This window comes from Mesoplodon densirostris, chromosome 13 (assembly GCF_025265405.1).
Source record: "Mesoplodon densirostris isolate mMesDen1 chromosome 13, mMesDen1 primary haplotype, whole genome shotgun sequence".
Lineage (NCBI taxonomy): Eukaryota > Metazoa > Chordata > Mammalia > Artiodactyla > Ziphiidae > Mesoplodon > Mesoplodon densirostris.
Genome location: NC_082673.1, coordinates 68,073,329 through 68,098,177, shown reverse-complemented (window position 1 = coordinate 68,098,177; position 24,849 = coordinate 68,073,329). Strand labels below are relative to the sequence as shown.

The 24,849-nt window shown below is 33.0% G+C and overlaps 1 protein-coding gene and 1 pseudogene across 3 annotated transcripts in view; both read left to right on the top strand.

Moving 5' to 3' along the window:
- Nucleotides 1–24,849, top strand: part of CSMD3 (CUB and Sushi multiple domains 3) — a 1,097,518-nt gene that overhangs the window by 825,914 nt on the left and 246,755 nt on the right. For all 3 annotated transcript variants that reach the window (XM_060116495.1, XM_060116494.1, XM_060116493.1), the window contains one exon: nucleotides 11,083–11,277. In XM_060116495.1, the coding sequence (XP_059972478.1) occupies nucleotides 11,083–11,277 (195 nt within the window). The remainder of the gene's footprint in view (nucleotides 1–11,082; nucleotides 11,278–24,849) is intronic.
- Nucleotides 11,766–12,445, top strand: LOC132501071 (small ribosomal subunit protein mS31-like; annotated as a pseudogene).

The following is a 24,849-nucleotide window of genomic DNA, read 5'->3' as shown; positions in this document are numbered from 1 at the left end:
TCATCATGTACATATCCTTGTGAAAATTGTTTTTCCCTTTACATTGTTTTTGAGATATATCAATGATAAAGACATGTAGATTTAGTTTGTTAATTTTTTAATGATATTCCATCATATGACTGTATCACAGGCAATTTATAAATTTTTCAGATAGACACTAGGTTGTTTCAGTTTTCCACTATGAACCATGATGAAATGACCATTCTTTTGCATGCTATCTTGAACATATCTGTGAGAGTCTTTCTAAGATATCTGTATACCTAGAAGTGGGATTACTGGATCAAAGGGTCTGACCCTCTTGAATCTAACTACACATCCCCTAATTACTCTCAGAAGATGTTGTACCAATTTATATCTCAACAGCAGAGAAAGCATTTCAGAAACTCCACATTTTTTTATTGAGATATAACTGACATATAACATTATACTATTTTGGGTGTACCTATAACATAATGATTTAATAAATGTATATATTGCAAAATGATTACCATAATAAGTCTAGGTAACATTATCACCACATATAGTTACAATTTTTTTTCTTGTAATGAGAACTTTTAAGATCTATTCCCTTAGCAAGTTTCAAATATAGAATACGTACAGTGTTAAGTATAGTCACCATGCTGTATATTACATCACCATGACTTACTTATCTTATAACTAGGAGTTTGTACCTGTCAGGGAGGAAAAAATTTTCCTCTGCTGTTCTAGATTCTTCTGGCTGGTCTAAGAATTAAATTGACATGAGACAGATTAACAGGAGAAAATCAAACAGACGTTTAATAATATGTATACATGGGAGAAACTTAGGAAAACTGAATAACTCGCCAAAATGGCTGAAACACCCCCACCTTATATACATCTTCAGATAGAGACAAAAGAAGATGTTGGGAGTAGTGGTTTGGGACTTCAAAGGGGAGGAAGGAAATTCATATCGATGGAAAAGCAAATGTTTGATAAATAAATGTTTGCTGGGCTATGCAGAGACAAGGGGATAAAGAGTGGACTCTGCTCTCTAGGCCCTGCTTTGTTTCCCCCACTGTACCTAGCCTGTATTCTTTGCAGATATCTCTGGTCATAGCTGTATTCTAGGAACACAACCTTTAGATAAATTCTTTAGGCATCTAAGTAGGAGGTAAAAAGAAAGACTTTCTGAGTCTTCTGTTTCTTAAAAATAATCAGCCTAGATTAATACTCATGCCAAAGAGACACATTTTGGGGTGGTAAATTTTGCTCCCCTACATACCCTTTTATCACCTTCATCCATTTCACCCATACCCCACCCCCCTGCCCTGAGCTCTGGCACCTACCAATCTGTTCTCTGTATGAGTTTGGTTTCTTTTTTTTAGATTCCAACATATGAGTACAGTATTCGCTTTTCTCTGTCCACATTATTTCACTGAGCATAATGTTCTCAGATCCATTCATGTTGTTCCAAATGGCAGAATTCCTTCTTTTTTGTGGCTGAATAATATTCCATTGTATTTATATATACCATATTTTTCTTTATTCATCCATTGATGGACAACTTAAGTAGTTTTCATATCTTGGATATTATAAATAATGCTGCATTGAGCTTGAGGATGCAGATATCTTTTTGAGATAGTGATTTCAAGAAACTCCACATTTTTGAAAAACCAGTGCTCTTGTCACACTTGAGTTGTCAATCTCATGGATGTTAAATGTTACCTCATTGTTATTTTTATTGCCTTTCTCTACTTAACTCTTAAGTTGAGTATCTTTTTCCTATTTTGCATACTGAAGTTTCCTTTTCTATAAACTGTGTATTTCTATCATGCACATTTTTCTAATCTGTTGCTTTTTTTATTTATAGGAAATATTCTTTATATTGTGGATATTGTTTATCTGTTATCTTTGTTGTAGTAAAAATCTTACCGTCTTTGGCAAGGATTTCACTTTATTTCCAGTTTCTTTTGCTGTATAAACATTTAAAAACTCAATATCAATAATTAATCTTTCCTCTTATTCATGGTCTGTGCTTTCTATGCCTTGATTAAAAAACCTTCCTTATTATAAGGTCATAAAGGCAGTTTCTTAAACTTTTTTTTCCTAAAGTTTAAAGCTTTGCTTTTCACCTTTAATCTCTCTTATCTATGTGGGGTTTTTTGTTTTTCTCTGTTTGTTTGTTTGTTTTTGTAAACAAGAAATCCATAATGCTACTGCTGTCAAATATCGAGTTTCTATGTAACTGCTTCTGAATCTTCTGTTCTGTTCCACTGGCCTATTTTTCTGTCTCCAGGCCAAGACTTCTCTGAATTTTTCTACTATAGCTTTAAAATAAGACACTACCTTATACTTCTTCAAAATTGTCTTGGTGTTTATTAAATGTTTTGAACTTTTATTTAGATTTTAGAACTAAGCCTGTTCTACCTGTTCAATTAGTTTGGGACTGTATTGAGTTTATAAATTATTTGGGAATAAATTAAAGTATATATGATATTTAATTTTCCCATCTATTAATATGGCATATTTCTCAATTTACTTATGTCTTATTCAGTGTCTTTCAATAATTTTTACAATAAAAGTTTTCTCATCTAAATTTTAAATGTCTTGTAGTTTCCATTGTAAATTGGAAATAAGTGATAAATAAGTGATATTTAAATTATAATTAAATAAGTGATTGTAAATAAATGATATTGTAAATAAGTGATTTTTTATATTAGATTTTACTGGTTGCTGCTAATAATAAGGCCACCGTGTATTCTTGCAATTACCTAATATCTAGCAAACTTGCTTAACTTTTTCATTCTTTCATTAGCTAACATAATTTTTCTTAGAGTTGTTTTTTGGGGGGAGATTTTCTGTGCAAACAATAACAGTTATGTTTCTTTCTAGGCTGTACATACTTTTCCCCTACCTACTCTGGGTAGAACTATCAGTCCATGTCAAATTGAAACAGTGATAGACATTATCCTGTGTCATTGCTAACTTTAAAGAGAAACATCTAATGTTTCACCTTTAACCATGATATTTGCTATTGGTTAGGGGCAATGTTAATGAGGACTAACATTTTTTAACTCATTGTTTTCAGGGACATTTCAAAGTTATTACATATAAAAATCATTTACCTCTATGAGTGAAGAACTTTTAGCACAACATGGTTAAATAGTCAGCCCAAAGTCATATGCAAGATTTGATTCAGAGTGGGCTCCAGAGAACACTCTTACCTAAAATGTTATACTACCTAGAGATATACTTTATCAATTATAGGAAGTTCTCCTCTATTCTTGGTTTACTAAAACTTTTTAATCATAAAGGGATTTAATTTTATCAACTGCTTTTTCATCAACTATTAAAAATATCACACAGTTTTCCTTTGTGAAACTCTTAATGTTGTAAATTATATATGTATATTTTTTAACATTGAAACATCTTTACATTCGTGAGATAAAACCAATCTATTCATTTTTGTTTGTTTTTAGTTATTTTTGCTGATTAGAGTATACTAACATATTAAATTTCTGTAATTATGATATAGATTTATTACCATCTGTTAAAAAGTGTATTATCATTGATTTATTGCCATGAGATTAGTCTATAATTTTTCTTCCTTGTAGTGTCCTTGTTTAGTCTTGACCAAAATGATACAACTGCCTAATTTTGGGAACCTTCTCGCTAAACCAAAATAGTTTGTTTAAGATAGGGATCATATGTTTCTTAAATGTTTGCTAGAACTTCCCTGTAAAACTATGGACTTGGTGATTTGAGGAAGTAGAATTTTAGTTGTTATAAATCAATTCAGGTTTTTCTACTTTGTCTTAGATTTTTTGGAAACCTTTACCTAAGAACTAGTTATTTTCATCTAAGTTTTCAAATGTATAGACATAAAAATGTTCACAGTGTTCCCTTACTTTTTCTGTTGGTGTATTTTTTATTAACATTGCTTAGTATTTTTATTAATATTGCTTTTACCTAAATTATATATTCCCTTTTATTTTCTCTAGATTTGCTTTTATTTCTTCTAATTTATTGAAATACCTAACTTATTAATTTTCAGATTTTTTTTTCTTGTCTAATATGAACTATGGGGGCCTATGAATTTCCCTCTAAGTACCACTTTAGCTGCTTTGCAAATGTTTGGATATGCAGAGATTTATTATTATACAATTCTAAATTTGTTCTAATTGAACTACATTTTGATTTTTTCTCTGATTAAGAGTTACTTAGAAGTGCTTACAAGTCTTATAATAAATTTCAATCTATATTTAATTATGAATTTCTAATTTATTTGCACTGTGGTCAGATATGTATGATTCCAATTCTTGGCAGATCTTAAGATTTGTTTTGTGGCCTCTTATATGGTCAGTTTTTATGCATGTTCCCTGTGTGCTTGGAGAAAAGAGTGCCATTCAATTTATGGGTGTAGTTTTTTACATATAATCATTAAATCAAGCTCTCTAATTATATTTCTCAAATATTTATGCCCTTGCCATTTTTTAAAAGTCTGCTTGGCCTAGCAATTATTGAAATAGTTAGGGAAACCTATTATAATTCTTAATTTTTAATTTTTTCTTAAAATTCTAATGATTTTTGTTTTATATATTATGGGAACCTATTTTCAGGTACATATATATTTTATTTTTCTCATTTTTTTGATGTACTGAGTTTATTTATATTTATTCGCTTTTTTGATCTTATTTTGAGCTTTCTACTCCTTTTGCTTTTTCTATCCTATCAAAAGTTTCTCCTTTTATCAAAGTCATATCATTCCTTGATATTTTATTGTTCAGTTATTTGCTTATTTATTTAATATACACACTCCCATTGCTGCCACTAAATCCCTACATATATACTAAAATACAAGCTTCTTAAGAGCAAGAAGTCGATTTATTTACCACTATACAATGAGTACCTTAGAATAATGCCTACACATTGTAATTGTCTGTTAATTATTTAACTGATGGATTTTGAGTTGCTTAAAGAGGTGTTTTCTATTTTAAGTCAAGACATAATTAGAATCATAACATTATTGAAATGTAAGAAACCTTAGAGACACATTCGTGTCCTGCATTTTACAAATGAGAACTTGGCTCTTTAGGAGTAGCTACTTATATCTGCAAGGTGATAGGCTTATAAACAAGACCTGTTTAGGAAGAAAGGAAGGAAGGAAGGAAGAAAGGAAGGAGGAAGGAAGGAAGGAAGGGAGGGAGGGAGGGAGAGAGGGAGAATGGGAGAGGGAGAGGGAGAGGGAGATAAAGAGAGAAGAAAACTGTAAGCAAGTCAGTAAAGCTAGGTTCTATTGTGAATTAGTATTTAATAAAACATTTCCAGAGATCCATAGGATAACAGATACAGGAAGAATGCCACAAATACTACCATACTCAGGGCAGATGATGCTAATATATTACAGCATTCTTTCTCATGGAAACTGAACTTGACCTTGCAATCCTTTCTCTACATTCCAGGTAGCCATTATTAAATCCATGTAATTTAGCACTTGAGATAAAACCTACTTGCCATATCTCAGCTAAATGTATTTCCCTTCCTGTTTCCTATCTTGATCAATTTCCATGTCCCATTATTTCCAAAAAGTAAAGATTTATGCTGCCATAGGAAAAGGGACACCTATGCAATGTTTTTTTAAATAGGACAATATTGATTACTCATTATGTAATATTTTATTCTAGGTACAATGATTAACTCTTTCAATATAGTATCTCTGTCTTTCCCTTTAGCAGACACACTTATAAATGCAAAAAAATGTTAACCAATAGCATTATGAGATAAGTATTGCTATCCCTATTTTACAAATGATGAAACTAAAAATCAGATTGTTAAAATGAATTACATAAAATGACATAAATTATTACTTCCAATAAGAGTAAAGGCAAATAAAAATATAAGAGTACAGGCAGAGAGAAATATATAAGCATTCCATGAACTATAATTCTTCTCCTTGGACACTACAGCTACTCCCCACCATCCTCAGCTACTACACCAGTGCCCACTTACACACAATTTCATGAGGTCTTATTTTTATACTGCAGATGGTATTTCTTTACAAAATTAGTGCTGAGTTTATGATACTCTCCAAATCCAACCTAATTAATTTTCTGGACTGGCCCTCAAAATTCTCATCTGTAGGAAAATTCCATCCCCCACTTCAGAGTCTCCAGGATCTGTCTTTTCCTATCAACCTCCCTATTTCTTAAAAAATGTTACCTCTTTAATAGTCTAGTCCCTTAAAGCTAATAAAGTAGTCTTTATGTTTATTTCTGCCATAGGCAGACAAACATGTCTGAATTTTCAAGATAAAATGTGCACCCCTCAAAATGAATTGACGTATAACTGGATGTCCTGGATAATAAGAACTATTCATCTGTCATTTGTAATTCATGTTATATACTTTGACTCTGTTGATTTCTGTTAGCACTGAAAAAGTAAAGCTGTTAAGTCCTGACTTGCTCTAAATAATGGTATTAGTAGGTCTTTATTTAAAAAGCCATAGGTCCAGCACCTACCTCTATTAGAGCTCACACCAGAGTATAGTTGCCGTTGCTTGTGTTCATACCTATCTATTCATCTCCTTCTTGAAGATAGACTGAATCTTATTTCTGTTTGTTTGCAAATGCATAGTAGTTGTGCAAAGCATTTGAACAGTGAACAAATGCTATAGTCAAACATCAAACAAGTACACAAGTCAAACAAGTACACAAGCTTGCTAACATGGATTCTATCAGGAATACCATTTTACATTTACATAAAGCAAATGGTGGATATGCTCCAGTGTTGTAGACAGTAGTAAACTGGAGCAAAGAAGTAGACGTTTGAAGGTAAGGGGAGATGTTTTGCTAACTTGAAAGCAATGTCCCCAAAGAGTTTAAATCAGTCTCGTCTCCATTTATCTTAATGTAATTTCAATGAGATACAATATTAAGAAATTCACACTTGGATACATATTTTATTTTAAACAATGCTCTCTTTTGCATTGTTTTTGTATTAAGGCTATTTTAAATGATGTCAAGTATGTTTTAAATATTTCTAATTATAATATTTAATAAATGTGACTCATAGTAGTGATATCTGTATTATTTTAACAAAATATATTATTTACATGAAGGAGAGAGAATATATACGGTCTTGTGCTACTGAAGGGGACCTCCTGGCAGCTGGTGTTTTAGCTGATAGGGGATGTCAATTTTTATGCACCAAAAATCCACAGTGGAAGACTTAACAATGGTTGTTTATATACGGCATAAGTTAGCCACCTTCTCCACGAACCTTAATGTATCATAAGTTACTTTCTAAATTAACGTATGAATTTAAGGTAAGATACATCTTTTCACAGAGCAATCTATTACATTTCAGCTTTACCCTGAGGTGTTCTGCACCAATTGTTTAATTTACATTTTAGCAATGTTTTCCAAAATAAAAGAGATACATGTGTGGTTTATATTTATTTTCAAAAAGCACCGTGGGAAATCTGGCCCTCTGTGAACTATGGGTCTGCCGGTAGAGAGAGTCTCTCGGGACTTATGATAATATGAGGGGACTACAATGCATACACAGCTTGAAGGGAGTTTAGCTCTGGGAGTTGCTGAACTCATGCTAGAAAGTATATGCCCATCTGCTCTATTCTGGAAATAAAAGGCAGTTGAATATTATATAGTCTGGTCACTTCTCAAAAATAAAAATAATGTATAACTTATTATCCACAGAATAACACTATTCATAATAATGGTCCCTTCACGAGTATATACCTACAAGTGGGAATAAACTTTGAAGTTTATTGAAGACTAAACTTTAACAGTAAAAATATTTATGGTTCTTATTAGGCCAGAGAAAATGATGTATTTATAAATAAATCATTAAGTGTGAATTGAACAAACATTATTTAATTATTGTCATGCCTGATGCAAAGTATGATAAAAACTTTATAATGATATAGATATTATCCTTATTATAATAACATCTGTAAGTCTTTATTAATAAAATGAAAACAAGAACATAGTAAAGCTTTAATTTTTCCCATTGGATCTTCTTCAAGACACATTTTTCAGTGTTCTAATGTGAAACTTTTTAATTAAAATAAGCATTTACAATACTTTACTGTCATGTGGAAAAAATTCTGAAAAATAATTTTTTTGTAAAAATGAAAACAAATCCATAGCTAAGATATAAGCTCTATTGCTTATGATCACTTCTCTCTTCCAGCAGACATCATTTAATATGCTTTATTTGGAGAATATAAAGCAAGGGACTCTTTTACCTGGGATCTATTCAGTAGGCAAACTACTATATTCATAAAATTTAATGATTCATAAAATGAATTATTCATAAAATAAATTATTTTATTAAATTAATTATTCATTAAAATACTATCAACTTGTCTGCCTCACATTTTTTTTCTAAAACTAAAATCATCTTTCCATCTGCTTCCTAGACATTTATATAAGAATTCTCCAGATGTTCTCAAAGTTTCCAGATGTAATTGCTGTGGCATACAGGGAAATAAACAAGGGCAGTATTATTCATAGAAAGCTATTCACCAAGGATTTAAAGCAGTATGTAAACATAATAATGAGATAAATTAATCCTCTCAAAATGAGGCTAGCAATATAAAATTGTTACAAAAGCAATATTTTTAATTTGTCAACCATGTTTCCCTTTCCTCAAAAAGTAGGAAGTTTGTATTATATTACAGATTCACTGATATGTCACTGAAAATTTGGGGAAAACTTTAAAGAAGGAAAAAAGCAAACTTTTCAAAAGATGAATGTTAGGCACTTAGACTTGTCAAAGAGATTAATCCTTTTAAATAGTAATTTCAATCCTTCCTTTTCCCTCAAGGGATTTAGTTCAGTTTCATGAAGGACAGCTGTAAGTGTTAGGTTGCTGTTCTGCCTAAAAATTACATTGCGATTTCCTCCTTATTTAAGAAAAGGATCAATGTCAGGTTTTATTCCTAAAAATTAAACAAACCAACCTCTGCAACACCAAATCCTCATTCTTAGTGATCAAAGAACCTACTGGTTCTTTCCTTAAAATAGTATCATATGCATATTTTATCTGGGAAGAAATATAATTCCTTGAGCTGGGAGCAATTTTTTATTGAAATCTGAATACGATATATGGGATACAAATTTCTTGTGCTGCTGTGTGTATGCACGTGTGTACGCCTTTGGGAGATCAAGTTATTTAGTTTTGGAGTGAAGCTCAGAAATCAGGTTTATCTGACTTACAAGCTCTAGTACAACTTCTCCCCTTCATGTCTCTCATCTCCCTTTCACCTAGTCTTCTCATTATCCCTCAATGCTCAGGTTAGATGTCAGTTCTTCAGGAAGGTTCTGAATGCTTCTCCTTATGCAACACACATCACAATCACGAGTATTTATTTAGTTATTTTCTTTATAGACTGTAAAAGCCATGAGGGCTAGAATATTTTTTCATTGTCCACTGCTGTATTTCTGGTGTTAGTTGGATAATGGGCTCTTAAGTATTTGTTGGAAAGAAGGAAGGAAGGAAGGAAAGTGGACCTTTTTCATTCTTCTGGTATTCTAAATATTAAAATCATGTAAATGTTTGTTTCCACTATTTCCTCTTTTTTTTTTTGGCTGCATTGGGTCTTCCTTGCTGCACATGGGCTTTCTCTAGTTGTGGTGAGCAGGGGCTATTCTTCGCTGCAGTACGCATGGTGGTTTTCTCATTATGGTGGCTTCTCCTGTTGCGGAGCACTGGCTCTAGGCACCAGGGCTTCAGTAGTTGTGGCTCGTGGGCTCTAGAGCACAGGCTCAGCAGTTGTGGCAAACGGGCTTAGTTGCTCCGTGGCATGTGGGATCTTCCCGGACAAGAGCTCAAACCCATGTCCCCTACATTGGCAGGCAGATTCTCAACCACTGTGCCACCAGGAGAGTCACCCACCACTTCCTCTTTAGTTGAATTCAGAGAAGTCTTGTGAAGTATTTTTTCCTAAAGCATAAATTTCTCATCATTTCCTATAAATGTTGAAGCACTTTGAACTCTGCAAACTTTAATGAATGGAATAAAAATATTTTTTCTGTTAAAATAAATCAGATTTTGATATATTATAACAATATGATTTCTGTAATAGCTGAACACCAAAATATTGTTGACTTAAATTCCAGTGATTCCACGAGTCCTATCCAAAGATACACCCACCTCCTGAATTCCCATTAATATAAATTCTAATGTAGAAAATCACATTTGTTATCTTGAATTTGTGATGGCCCTTACATTGCTCATCTCTCTTATTTCTTAAGTAATCTATAATAATAATAATAAAATGGAAATATTAAGGTGTTACCCAGATCTGTTAACAACACAGTGTTCTACTACTTATTTACCAAAATGGATGAACTAATCTGTTTCTCTACATATTTTCAAAATATTCTCTCAGTCTCTCTAGTTTACTACCTGCATCCACAGAAAACAGTTCTTTGTTGTGAATGGACTTTACTTTTCAATTTGTATGTTACTATTAGCTTTGAAAGTTCTTGGCTTTGACATAGACTCTCTGTCCAAAAAGATCATAGTTTGGATATTATAAAGATTTTGTGACTCTGTTTTACTGGGCAGACCTCTGACAGAAATGTGGGGAATGAGGTAGGTTAAGAGAAATGGTATCAGGGCAGAGACACAGAGGCTTTTACTTTCTTCCTAGTGATGAACTGAGATCAACATAGGCAGTAGGACTGTATCTATGTTCAGTCACACAGAATGAGTGTACATCATTTGGGAGGAAGATCTTTTAAATAATGAAATATTAAATAAATAAGTTCTTTTCCAAAATAATTCATTTAAAATACTTATGCATGGATTATAGCACATAATTTATAATAAACCACAAAACCCTGTTTGACTATAAATATTAGATACTGATTTTAATGAAAAGACCAATGAAGAATTTTATCTTTTATAAATCAATGTGAATTAGCAAAACGTCAGATATGGTTAAGGACTACTTTGTACTTTGAGCCCTCAAACAGAGGCAGAAAGGGTGTTGGTGCTTTCTGTTTACCTAGAGGTAGAAATGAAGAAATATTAAAAGTTTCAGAGAATATTGTATTTTAAAATAATTAATTTTATATCAACATTGTTTTACAGCAAAACTCCGAGAGTCCTGCTTTGATCCAGGCAACATAATGAATGGCACCAGACTTGGAATGGATTTTAAATTAGGGTCAACAGTCACCTATTACTGTGATGCTGGTTATGTTCTTCAAGGTTATTCAACACTCACCTGTATCATAGGAGATGATGGAAGACCTGGATGGAATAGAGCCTTACCCAGTTGTCATGGTAAGAAAATACTTTTTGGCTGAGTTTTTATTATTAGAAAGAATCAAGAAAAGTTTAAACCCGCTTCTGTTTTTTTTAAAAAAATCAACCATTTAAAACACAATCTACAAGTGTGGTATAGGAAATGTAGAGATTTTATCAAGGATTTTAAAATTGGATTCTGTAAAGAAATGGTTTTGAAACAATGCTCATATCCCCAGGTGTCTCTAAAGCAATGTGCACATTATAGTATGCCAGCTCTCTGAGAGCAGGGACATTGACTGTTCTGTTCATTTGTGTGCCCTCAGGATTTAAAGGAGTACCTGAAACTTCAGGTACTCAGGAAATACTGACTGAGTAAATGAGGAACAGACACACTGAAACTGACATTTCAACAAAAGTAGATAAATGCAATAACAAATATTATCAAAAATCAGTGATAAATATTTATCTGAAATAGGGATATAGAAAAGTAGACATTTTTCCTAAGAATAGGTTGTCTAAAAACAATGACCAAATTGGAGCTACTCAGGCAACTCCAGCAGCAAGAGGAAGACTCAAGGGCACAAAAAGATGGAGAAATACCTAAAATTAGTTTCAGTAACATATCAGATATGAACGTTGCCAGATCTGCTACAGCTAGAGTTACTACAAGACCAGTACATCAGTTTCAGTGTGCTGAAGGATCTGACAATGATCATAGCCAGGAGAAGATCACTTATCTTAGAAAAAAATCTTAGGAAAAATATATTCAAGCAGAGATTTAATATCTTTGAGATTAAGGCAGTTAAAAGAGGCACCTGAAACAGAAACATCACCTTCACTTAGGATATGGAATTTGCTAAGCAGTTAGCCACAATAAATGAACAGCCCTTTCAGAATGGTTTTGAACAGATGACCTAGTGGACAAAAGAAGGGAAACTGGTAGTCCCCAGTTAAAAATGAAGCAGGTCTTAATGCTGATGGTTCAGAAATTCATGGATATATATTTCTGGATAAATAACTGGAGGATTTTCCAAAATAAGGGCCAATCCACCACTTCATAAAGCTGGTTTCTTGTGGCCTTTCCAAAAACCCATATCAGAGTGTTACACAGAAGTGGAACATAGAGTGGTTTAAAAATTATTTTAATGAAAAACAAGTCATTCTCAAGGAAAGTTACATACAACTCAGTTGCAGACCCTGGTAATTTTAATTTCAAGCTCTTGGAAATGGGTATTATAACTAAATAAAACAATTTTACTAGTAAAAACCTAATACTGCATGTTCAAAAATCACATACTTATACATAACTCTTTTTTTTGGCTAGAAAACCAAGTTTTTTGCTTTTTTTTTCATTTTGAAGTTGAAATGTGCAGTGTATCAAAATTAAGGATTTTGACAAATCTGAAAGTCATGTGACATTTAACAACTGTATTGAATCCTCAAATCTTTGGCTTTTCATTTATGTGTCTTTTTAATTGATATCCCATTGCAATCAACTTTACTAATAAGCACTATCATCTTATTGGTAGTCTCACTGTTGCTAGTGAATCAGTAATACATATACATATGTCCACTCTTTTTTAGAGTCTTTTCCCATATAGGCCATTACAGAGCACTGAGTAGAGTTCCCTGTGCTATATAGTAGGTCCTTATTAGTTACCTATTTTATATATAGTAGTGAGTATATGTCAATCCCATTCTCCCAATTTATCCCTGCCCCCCTTACCCCCTGGTAACCATAAGTTTGTTTTCTACGTCTGTGACTCTATTTCTGTTTTGTAGATAAGTTCATTTGTACCCTTTTTAAAGATTCCACGTATAAGTGATATCGTATGATATTTGTCTTTCTTTTATAACTGTTTATTATTGAAGACAGAGATACAGTGCAAAATACAGTTTAGTGAGGAAAAACAGTGATATCACCATGGGAAGTTACCACAGACTCCCTAGTCAGTTGAATGATCCTAACGCATTGTACAAAATTGACATGGGAATGATATCATTCAGGGCAGATTTTCCAAACTATAGGTCACCACCAGTGAGTCATAAAATCAATTCACTGGATTGTGACTAGCATTTTTATAATTGATATAACATTGAATAAAATAAAATAAAAGATAAAGACAAAAACATTATAATTCAAAGAACGTAGTAAAGATATTGTTTTCTGGAACTATTTTCAGTTATATATATAGAGATAAATAAAATACAGTAAATAAATATATACCCATATTTGAGTGTGTGTGCATGTAGGTGTGTATGTATATGTTTTCAATTATATAAAGTGTATGTATTACTGTGAATTTCAGTGGAACAGGAAAAACCAGCAACTCTGATCTCATGATTAAAAGTTTGGATTTTGGGGGTCTAATACACATGGTAATTTTTCTTAGTTATATAATGTATTCACCCATTTGAATTATATGTGTGTGATTTCTGAGTTACACAAGTCATTTGACCTCTCTAAGCTTATCGTCTCTGATTTGTAAAACATGGATAATTGAAATCTTTGCTTCAGAATATTGTTATAAGAAATTAGGAAAAGATAGGTAGCTACTAAATGGTCATTCTATTAATATCCAAACAATTGGTTAATTCTTGAATTAATGATTTCATCTATCAGAAATTAAAGGGGCTCAGTTTTAGTTTTAACATTGTGAAAATATTAAAAGAATCTTGTAACTTTATTCTTTTTTCTCCTGCTGAAAAAAAAATTAAACCAATCGTATGAAAAAAAAAAAGAAAAGAAATTAAAGGGAATAAAAAGAGAAATAATTACTTTGGATTTAATCCTGACAAAGAGAAAAAAATAATTGACGACATGGAAGTTTATAGGAAATGTAAGAGAAAGAGTGATTTATTATCTTAGAATTTAGAGCCATACAAAGGAGAAATCTGTTTATAGGCAGAAAAGCATACTAAACTTAGAAAAACACTTTTCACAATTTACTGTCAGTAATCATTAAGAAACCATAGAAAATTTCCAGGAGCCAGACAAGAAATAATCAAAAATCTGATGGGGAAAAATCAAAGAATACAGAAAACTACAGATCAAGAAGATAAGTGTTAATCACTGGAATAAATAATTAAATGGGTAGACTTCAGTGACTTAGGTGGGAAAGGCAGGAGCTCCATGGGTCAATTATAACCCAGTTAAGTATATTTCATGTTGGTTGAACAGTAGTATCTACAGACAATTTGGAGGGAAGAGCAGACCTGAGTTCGTGTCCTCTTACTGTATCTATAACCTGGAGCAAGCTGAACCTTGATTTTTAAATCTTTAAAGCCAGATAATAGTTATTAACTCAATAGATTATTGTGAAGATTAAGTTATTAATCACAATACATGCAGAGGGCCTAGTAAAGTTCCCAGCAAATACTGACATATTAATACATGTGATTTTTAACACAATGTTCTAAAAGAAGCATATCACTGGAAAACATGCATTGCACTTTGCATTGTATGTTATGTTTTAGTTGAACTAGTACATTTTTGTCACTTCAATATTAATTAAATCTAATTTATTAATGTTATTATATGAATACACAGTCACTCATTCCTGAAAATCGGACAGGAATTGATATTTTAAAATTTCTTAAGAGAGAATAATTTTTACCATCACTTACAATGGATATCATCAGACTTTTAGTCATAATGCCAAGATATAAAAATCAGAAATTATTCAACGCATGCTTTAAGCTATTAGAAAAAAATTTAAGGTAAATTCATTATAAACATATGACCATAACTGATAATTTCTAGTATAGCAGAGAGAAAATGAAAGCCCATTTTTTAGAACTAGATATACTTAACTCTAAACAATGATTTTAAGACAAGGAAAAAGCCTGGGTCAACTATGTGACCTTGTTCAATGTATTTATTTTGCATATCTAAGCATGAGATAATATTGTGTAATTTGCAAGTTTGTTAGAAGAATTATTTTCAATAACTTATTTAAAGTGTTTAGTACTGTGGCTGTTACTGTCACACACTAAGGAGAGCTTAATACATTTTAGTTTCTTGATCAGGTTCATATGCATCTATTTGTTTTCCCTCATGGTGATTATACAGAAATCCAAAATATACAGGACTCACTGACTTTCAGATTTAATAAATTAATACTTTAAAAGTCAAAATTAGTGCATAAATCATGTGCAATAGAGCTAAAAGGGTTTGTTCTTTATAAGCATAAATTCCTTTTAAGATAAATTTTGTTTTTTTTAATCAAAGTAAAATGTGAATATGATAACTAAGAAAAGAATACAGAGAAGCGTACCATTTAAAGCAATATAAACCAATGTTCATCTGCCCTACCCCTCTCTATTCTCCTATTCCTCAGCTGAGTTTTCTAATAATTTCTATTTTAATTTCTCTGATGGCCCTCTCTGTGACTCTGCATAACATGAAGCTCTATTCCTTGATTTACCAATATTAGACAATATCTATTGATTCCCTGATATAAAAGATAAACAGTTATGTCACATCTGCAGCTCCTCTCTTCAGTGTTTCAGTTATATTATTTTTGGTTATTCTAGTAATTGCCTTTGTCATGTATTAATTTGCTTATACCTCTATTTGTAATTTCATCAATGTTTGAGAATTAGGTTGCCAGTCTTTGCTGCTTTTCATGCCAAGTCTTACTCCATAGAAGCAATCCTGACAAAAGTCTCTGATAATGGGAGCAGGAAATTTTGACTGACTGGTAGCCTTTGTTGCAGAGTACATGAGTAGGGAGTTGGCTATTAGACTGTGATGCTTAAGTGCCAAAATAAGGAAAAATTTATTTATTTATTTATCTATTTATTTATTTAAGTTATTTCTTGTAATGTTGCTTTAGTGCTCCCCCAGAACACCATAAGCTCATGAAGTCTTGGGCTACATAGTATTCTTTAACATGCAGGACATTAATTTATACAAGAAGGCTCTTAGTCAAATAATTTTATCTGATCCGAACCCTAAGAACTTACAGAGTCAGTCGGTTTCAGAAGATAGATTTTTATCATGGTTCAGGATTAAGTGTACACTTTAAATCTGAAGAAAATATTTTTAAGAGCTTATGTTGGACACTGCGAGATTATATTTGTCAGAAGTAGATCCAAAATGATAGCATCCTGTGGTAGGTCCTTCTCAATGTTGAGAAATCCTGCAGTTGATCTCATGAGCATGTCACATATATTAAATGATGGCAGAACAGGATATCTGTATCTGCAATTCACTTTGTGATAAAAAAAATTGTGTTTGGAAAATAATTTCTTCTTATTTTTCATACTTTTCATATCTGTTGAAACCCTGAGATATTTTGTCTATAGACATACTGGATTAAAAGAGAAGTCATATAGCATTCTTATCCATGATCTGATTCAATATTAGGTAAATGTATTAAAACACAATGATGACAAAATCCATATTTTCCCTTAATATTCATTACTTGATTTATTTCACCTAATGGTATTCCATTTGTTTATATAAATACATCTCTACCCTGATCTAGGGCACCAGTCATCTCTTACCTCTTAACCTCTCTCCTAACTAGTTTCTCTCATTTTCTTGTTTCCCTATGCAGTCTCTTCTGAACACAGCAAAGTAATCTTTAAACCATACGTCACATTATATCACACATTTACTCAAAATCTATCAGTGGGCTTCCCTGGTGGCACAGTGGTTGGGAGTCCGCCTGCCGATGCAGGGGACACGGGTTTGTACCCCGGTCCGGGAGGATCCCACATGCCGCGGAGCAGCTGGGCCCGTGAGCCATGGCCGCTGAGCCTGAGCGTCCGGAGCCTGTGCTCCATAATGGGAGAGGTCACAACAGTGAGAGCCCCGTGTACCGGGAAAAAAAAAAAAATCTATCAGTGCTTCCTAAATCAGAATAAATGCCAAAGATCATATAATATAAAGTTCTACTTAATCTACCTATATACAACCTGACCTCTCTAAATATTTTCCTTTTTTACTTTATTCTTTGAGCCACACTGGCCTCCTGGATGGTTCTTCAAAGCACTCATCACACTTCTGCCTCAGGGCTTTTGCACTCCTTGTCCTTTCTGCCTAAAGCTTTTTCCCCAGCTCTCTGGCTGGCTAGCTTTTTCACTTCTTGTAGGCATATGATCACTTGTCTTTTTAGTAGAAAAGCCATTTCTATTTACTTTCTCCTGACTCCCTAAAGCTCCCAGGATGAAATCAATGTATCTAAATTGAAACAGTATATCCTGGGTAAAGATATCTCTGATGTGTAAATCATTAAATTTGGGAATACTGGCCACAGTACCAATGCAGTAATTTTGTTGATTGATTGATTGAGGCATAATTGACATGTAACATTAAACTAGTTTCAGGTATACAAATAATGGTTTTATATTTATATGTATTGTAAAATGATCACCACAGTACATCTAGTTAATATTTGTCACCATATGTATATACAATTTTTTTTTCTTGTGATGAGGACTTTTAAGATCTATTCTCTTGGCAACTTTTATGTATGCAATACAGTAGTATTAACTACATCACCATGCTGTACATTGCCATGATTTTTTATTCTGTAACTGGACCAATGCAATGTTCTCGATCTTTTCTATTGCTGTAGCCTACAGTGAGCACCCAAATAATATATAATTATAATGATAAGACTCTAAGAATAAACATATTTTGACTGTTAAAGAATCACTAGTTTGCCAATTATTCTAAAGAGAGAGTATCATTCATTCCTTTTTTCTCAGGTGTTTAGGTGTATCTATATACCTGGTCCTATACTAACTATTAGGGATAAAGACATGAATTCAATATAGTCCTTCCCCCTGAAGAGTTTACAATCTGATGAGATACAGACAGATAAGGTACATTGCTAGAAATAAAAGTAGAGTATCGTAAGAGCAGCATGGAGGTGCCTCTGACCTAGTTACAAAGAGAGATCGGAGAAGTCTTCCTTATGAAAGTGATACACGAACTGAGTCTTAAAAGTGTAATTAAGAAGGAACCAGGTGAGACACAAGGCATGAGGAGATGGTATATTTCACACCTAGGGTTCAGCATATATAAAAATGTAGAAGCAAGAGTAAACAGGAATTTTGGTAGAATTTCAAGCAGCTCAATAGGCAAAGTGTGCATGGGGTGGAGATAATAGCTTATCTGTATTGAACACAGTTTGAAGTTTTATATACATATTATTTTATATCTCACCACAGCCCCAAGAATTAGGGACTACTAAAATTCTCATTTTACACATGAGGAAACCAAGACAAAGAGAGATTCAGGTAGTTGCTCAGAGTCCTACTTGCCTAGCAGTCTTGTTTAGGAGTCCATGCTCTTAATCACTGCCCTAAAGGTAGGCTGGGCAATTCTACAAATGACCTTCTATTGATCTTTTTATATCTCTAGAGCCTAAGAGTGCCTGGCTCTTAACCAACGTACTAGTTGTTTAAATGCTTCATGAATGAATACATGGTACCAGGAATAAGTGTGAGATTTTGGATTCTCCACTTATTTCTGTAATCTTCCTTTAGGCTAGGTATGAGAATTAAGAAAAGGTAAATTCCTACCAATAACTGATATAAAAGTGTTCACCTGAAATTGATTTTTGCATTTCATTTGAAATACAGCTCTGCACAGAATACACATGCCTTAATAGATATAGTCATTAACTCAGTTCTCTTTTAAATCTGCAACGTTATTTTTAATACCTTTGTTTTGCTCATGTTAACATAAATCCTGGATTCTGGAAAAAAAATTAACTGAATCGCCAATGACCTGTATGACTGATCAAAGTGCATGAAAACAACTGTGTTAAACTTAGACATCCAGTAGTCATCTGACACCACTGTTTGTTCAACTTCCAACTGCATGTGAAATGATAAAAGCTTTTAAAAGGAGAGCTCTCTTACCCTAGCAACTGAAGAGAAAGTTTTGAAACAAAGAAATAAATAGTTCATTTTGTGATTATAGCTTTCCAACTTTAGAGTTATCTCTCATTAGTAACCTCATATGACCTACTTTTAATTAAACCATATTTTTTATGAATAATTAAATAATTGAACTTTTATTCCAGATCTTCTGTTTAAATGGCATAATTTGCCTTGGGCTAATTCCTTATTTCAAATATACTTGAGGTTTACAAAATTTTTTTGAGATGTAAAATGAGTCTAGACCCCATTCCATTATAAATGCATATAGAGATTTTCTAGTCTAATATACTAAGCCATTTCGCATTTGATTTCATTTAAGTATGTGATATCACTAAAGCATGTAGATGAAAGATTCATGAAACAAGGCCTAGAGTTAAATTGTTTTAAAGTATCATCAAATATCTGCCTTTAATCAGCTACACATAGGAATTTTGTTCACAGACATAATACACAAATTACTTGTCAGAACCATGTTCTACAAAGAAGTGTAATACATTCTGTGTTGAAAAAAGTTAAGGTAGTATTGGGATAAAACCAAAGCACATTTCGTTTTCATATGATAGGAGAAAAAGTATACGAAAGGAAATGGGAAGGGAAGCTGATGTTATTGAGCACCTGCTAGTTTTCAGGCACTCTTACATACATTATCATTCCAGCTGGCCTCCTGCGTGCTCCTTTAGAGAATCACTAACATTGTTATTAATAAATCCCTGCTGGTTTGGATTCTGGAGCATACCATATATAGAGTTGCCCATGTGACAAGCAATTCAATTGCAAATCAATACCTATAATTCAGAGCATATTTTATTGTGACCAGAGACTTGGAGCTCATATCTAAAGCATTTTTATTTTCCGTGCTTTTGGCATCTCAGTCACTACACCATGTCTCCAGATGGGTAGTTGCATGGCCTCTCATCATATTAAGATTCCCCCCTTCTCCACTACCATCTAGTCTATATTTAAGTCAGACCTCAAATATGCCTTCCTAATGTATTGCCAGTTTTTTCAGAAAAATAAGAAAAAAAAATTATACAGAAAGTTGAATCAACCCAGCAATTCTCTCCTTACAGATGAAGAAAGCAAAGCGTGTAACAGTAACTATTAGAAGTCATGGTGAGATTCAAATTGTATTACGGTAATAGGGCAAAAGATCTAAAGATAGCCAAATCTTTTCTTCTATTGTGGAAACAAAAAGTCTGCTAACAAAGTTCATTCCACAAAACCTAGAAGATAAAGGAAGCAATTTTTTAATTGAATAAGCATATCTGGAATACAATTCACATTGCAGGCAGTCTGTGAAAGATACCATAAAGACAAGACAGAATCTCACACAAATGTATGCAGTAAAGAAAGAACAAATAACATTCCTTTTATCTCCTTGAGAGACAAATTGGTGTACCTTTTCTCTTGTACCTTGTGAGTATACCTTGTAAGAACTCTGAGTTAATTTCAGAAGTATGTGTTTATAGTTTCAAAGGTCAGATGGCTGGAAGCCTTGACAGTAAAATGAAAAGATTGGTCTACTGTGTTTTCAAAGAGACACTGTAAAAGAAGGGAGAGGGAGATTACTGCTTCCCTTCCCTTTATTAAAAGCAGAAAATTTCATTTTATACTTACACTTTAACCAGTGAACCATTCATTCCAAGATTCTTGAGGGAGATATATACATCAAAGGTGACAAAATAGAGCTCTCTGAGCAACAGGGAAGTTGGTTCCTAACCCCAAAACACATTGAGTGAGTTAGATTGAGCCACATGGGAGAGTTAGTAAATCTGAACCATATTTAGGCTATGGTTCTAAATAACTTCAAGCATAAGTCAACTCTAAGACTAGGTATTTCTCCCAAAGTTCCAAACCTGAGTTTTAGGACCTTTCTGATGCTGGGAAGAATTTATCAGTCCTATTAGGAAAGGAGACAAAAGAGCAGAAAAGAAGGGGTCCTCCAATGCAACTAATATTTTTCAGATCTTCTTAGGCCAAAGCAACAGTCTCTGAACCAATCTTCCTTAAGAAAAAGAGTAGATAGAAAATCACAAGGACAGGTTGTTTGGGAGGAATCTAATTAGAATAGTAGAGGTTCCTTTTGTGTGTGTGTGTGTTTGTGTGTGTGTGTGTGTACTCTGATGAAGCCTATGGACCTTAGAAACATCTTTTTAAATGTACAAAGTAAAATAAATCATGTAGGCTTGAAAGAAAAACCAATAATATTGAAATACAGTTATCAAAGTACATAAAATCTATAATTGAAAAAACACATTTTTGATGTAATAATATATGTACTTCTTAATTAATGCCTTAAATTAGAAGTTCCGGCAGCAAGACTCTAGTACCTACTATAATTTTTAGTAGTGATGAGCATAAACAATATTTTGAGGTATCTGCAACAATTATATATGATATTTTTAAAAAATGTGATTTGGCAACAAAGTCCCATTTACTTCTAATGCTAATGTAATTTGTTGCTTACATTTGAAATTAAAGGATATGTTAAAATTATAAAAAATTAGTTAGAGTCTAATGAAAATATAGATATCTTTACCTATCCAAATTTATGGAACAAGGGAAAGAAACCCCTGAATTATAAGAAAAGGGGGAAGATGAGAGGATTTCTTCTCCCTTTCACTAGTACTGTTAGCTCTTGTTTCCCCCCTATTTCTAAAGGATAAAGAATCCAGAGAAGTAGAGGACCTCACCCACACTGACCATCAATAGCTGGGCACAGCAAAGCCACCCAACCCGTGAGAATACAGCTGAATCGAAGTTGTAGGTTCCTCTTCCTTTGGGATAGAGTACTTTGCTCTTTATCCTTAGGGAAAATTAAGAGGAGAGGAAAAAGAAAACCATGAGCTCGCCCTAGAGGGCAACAATGCCCTGGGTAGGGCCACTAAAAGGCATCCCTGTCTCTCTCAAGGGAAAAGTTTTGGTAGAAACACCAGGCAAGTTCCTCCTGCGCTTTCTCTAAGTTTTGTATTCCTTCTGGGATTGATGACGTTAGTTTATCTTCCTAAGGCGTTTATGAAAGTCTCATTATATCGCCTCCAAGAGATTCTGGAGTAGGTCAGGAGAGTTTCTTAATTCATTTCATCTAAGACCACATCGTATGCCAGATGGAACAGACACCTCCTGTTTCAGTTCCAGTTTGAATTTTCTTCTCTTCAGTAAGAGAGACTACTCAGTCAGTAAATAGTGAAGCTGGAATTCAAAACTACACCTTTCTGATTCCAAAGCTTTGGGTTTTATATTGCATTTGTTGTGCTACCCTAACAAAAGGGTTTGAAAAATCTATGAGTTTTACATGCTGTGCATTTAGTCAACAGCAAGATATTAATGTATATTTTATTCTTCCTAATATTTATGGTGTATATTTATTAGAAATCCATTATAAACACAAACACTACACTAGGCTCCAGAGTTATAAACAGTGTGCAAAAAAGACATGGGGGCTTCCCTGGTGGCGCAGTGGTTGAGAGTCCGCCTGCCGAAGCAGGGGACACGGGTTCATGGCCAGGTTCGGGAAGATCCCACATGCCGTGGAGCGGCTAGACCCGTGAGCCATGGCCGCTGCGCCTGCGCGTCCGGAGCCTGTGCTCCACAACAGGAGAGGCCACAACAGTGAGAGGCCCGTGTACCGCAAAAAAAAAAAAAAAGACATGGAAACTTTGACTTAATCTATCATGGAGTCAAGAGATAGAAACAGACCTTAATCAAAGAGCCATACAAATATATATATATAATTACAAGTTGTAATCAATGTCCTGAAACTAATTGATGGAATGCTGTATGATGGGGGCTTCTGAGCTAGTCTGGAGACAGGGAAGAAACTTTCCTGAGAAAGCAGTGTTTGTGAGAAGATCAGGTAGGAGTTAAAAAATTGTTACAGGTTTCTTTTTTTCTCTCTAAACTTACTTTATACTAATATATTAGCTGTCTTAAGTAATTTTTTAATAATAAAAGACAGTTATCACTAACAATCAATGACAGAGAAATAAAGTAAGCAATGAAAAGGGATTGTAGTTTTAAAAATGCACTAATAATTTGATTAAAATCATTTTAAGAACTTGCCTTCCCATACACAGTTTCCTACAAATCATTGATTAGTGATTTCTAGGGTCTTGGGAGTGGAGCGTATGGGAAGTGACTGCTAATTAGTATAGGAATTCTTTGGGGATGACAAAAATATTCTCACATTAGATAGTGGGGTTGGTTACACAACTTTGTGAATATGCTAAAAAGATACTCAATTGTACACTTCAAAAGGGTGAATTTTATGGTATGTAAATTTTATCTCAATCTTGAAAATGAGGTTAAAAATTAGTGACGTAGGTATCATAGATAAACTACCAACACCCATGAGACCATTAGTTTTAGTAGAATTTGTATATGGTAACATGGGAGATCTATCAAAGGAACATATCTATTCATAGACCTTTGTCACAGAATGAACTCTTCTTTTTCAAAGAACGTACTCTGTGATGGAGAACACAGCTCATAGAGCACTGAAGGGTGAAGGGAATGTTATCCTAGCGAGCAAAAGCAGATGAATGAGTCTAGGCAATTAGTGAGGTAAGGTGACAAGATATAGAAGCTCATATTGTACTAAGTTGACTTACTGAGTCATTAAAATGGTTTATAAACCACTGATTATAACGTTAAGATGGATTTTTTTGTGTGTGTTAAACAGGAGTGCGGAATTAGAACACAAAATTAATTCACAAGTTATGAAGACTGATTTTTGCTCATTTTCTTTTCAGTGAACAGATGAAACAATAGAAAACTATTTATTATTATTATTATTATTATTATTATTATTATTATTATTATTATTATCCTTAGCAGTATTTTTTATTTATCCTTAGCAATATTTTTATTACTATTTTTAGTAATACTATTATTGCTTATTATCCTTAGCAATATTATCCTTAGTTTTCCAGATACATAATTTGAATGTATCAAAGATAGTGCAGAGGAAAATGAAGAGTAAAATAAATGTGACTTAGAGTAATAGTTTATAATTTAAAGTAATATTTATTACCATTGTGATAAAATAGCCTTATGTGAGGTTTATTATCTAAGGCAGATATACAAAATGAAGTGTGTTTACTTATATAGGAAACATGAAGAGGCACATGAAATGAATGGCTGAATAGTTAGGTATTTTTGCTAAGATGAAGGTTTTGAACAAAGGAGAGAAAAAAGCAGTAATAATTTTAATCTTAAAGTCAATACTGAGAATAACAGCTGTCTGTATTACAAATTCATATCACAGAGGGTTATGAAAGTCCTTCTCTTAAAAAAAAAAAAAGACTCCATGAGAGATACAGATTTCAGACACATTCTATACCAGGATTTATGATTTGTGATATTCAATTGGGCTATATCAGAGCATAGGTAATTTACTAGAAGTGGACCAGCAGTTTTGTAAAGTACAGCAATTCTTTCAACCTGAAGCAGTCACAGGTGACATCTAGTAAATTATCTATTTAATATACCATATTGCTCTTTTGTGACCTGCAAGAATTCATCACTTTTGAAAGTACCTAACTTGCTTTCAGAGATAAATTTATACATTATATAATAATTTTCATTATAGAGTATATTTGATAATAAATTATACATTACACAAGTGAAAAGAGAGATTTGAAGTTGTGAGTAGCTTAAGTCTGCAGTGTACATAATATAAAGTCTCTGGACATTTAAGAAGTACCT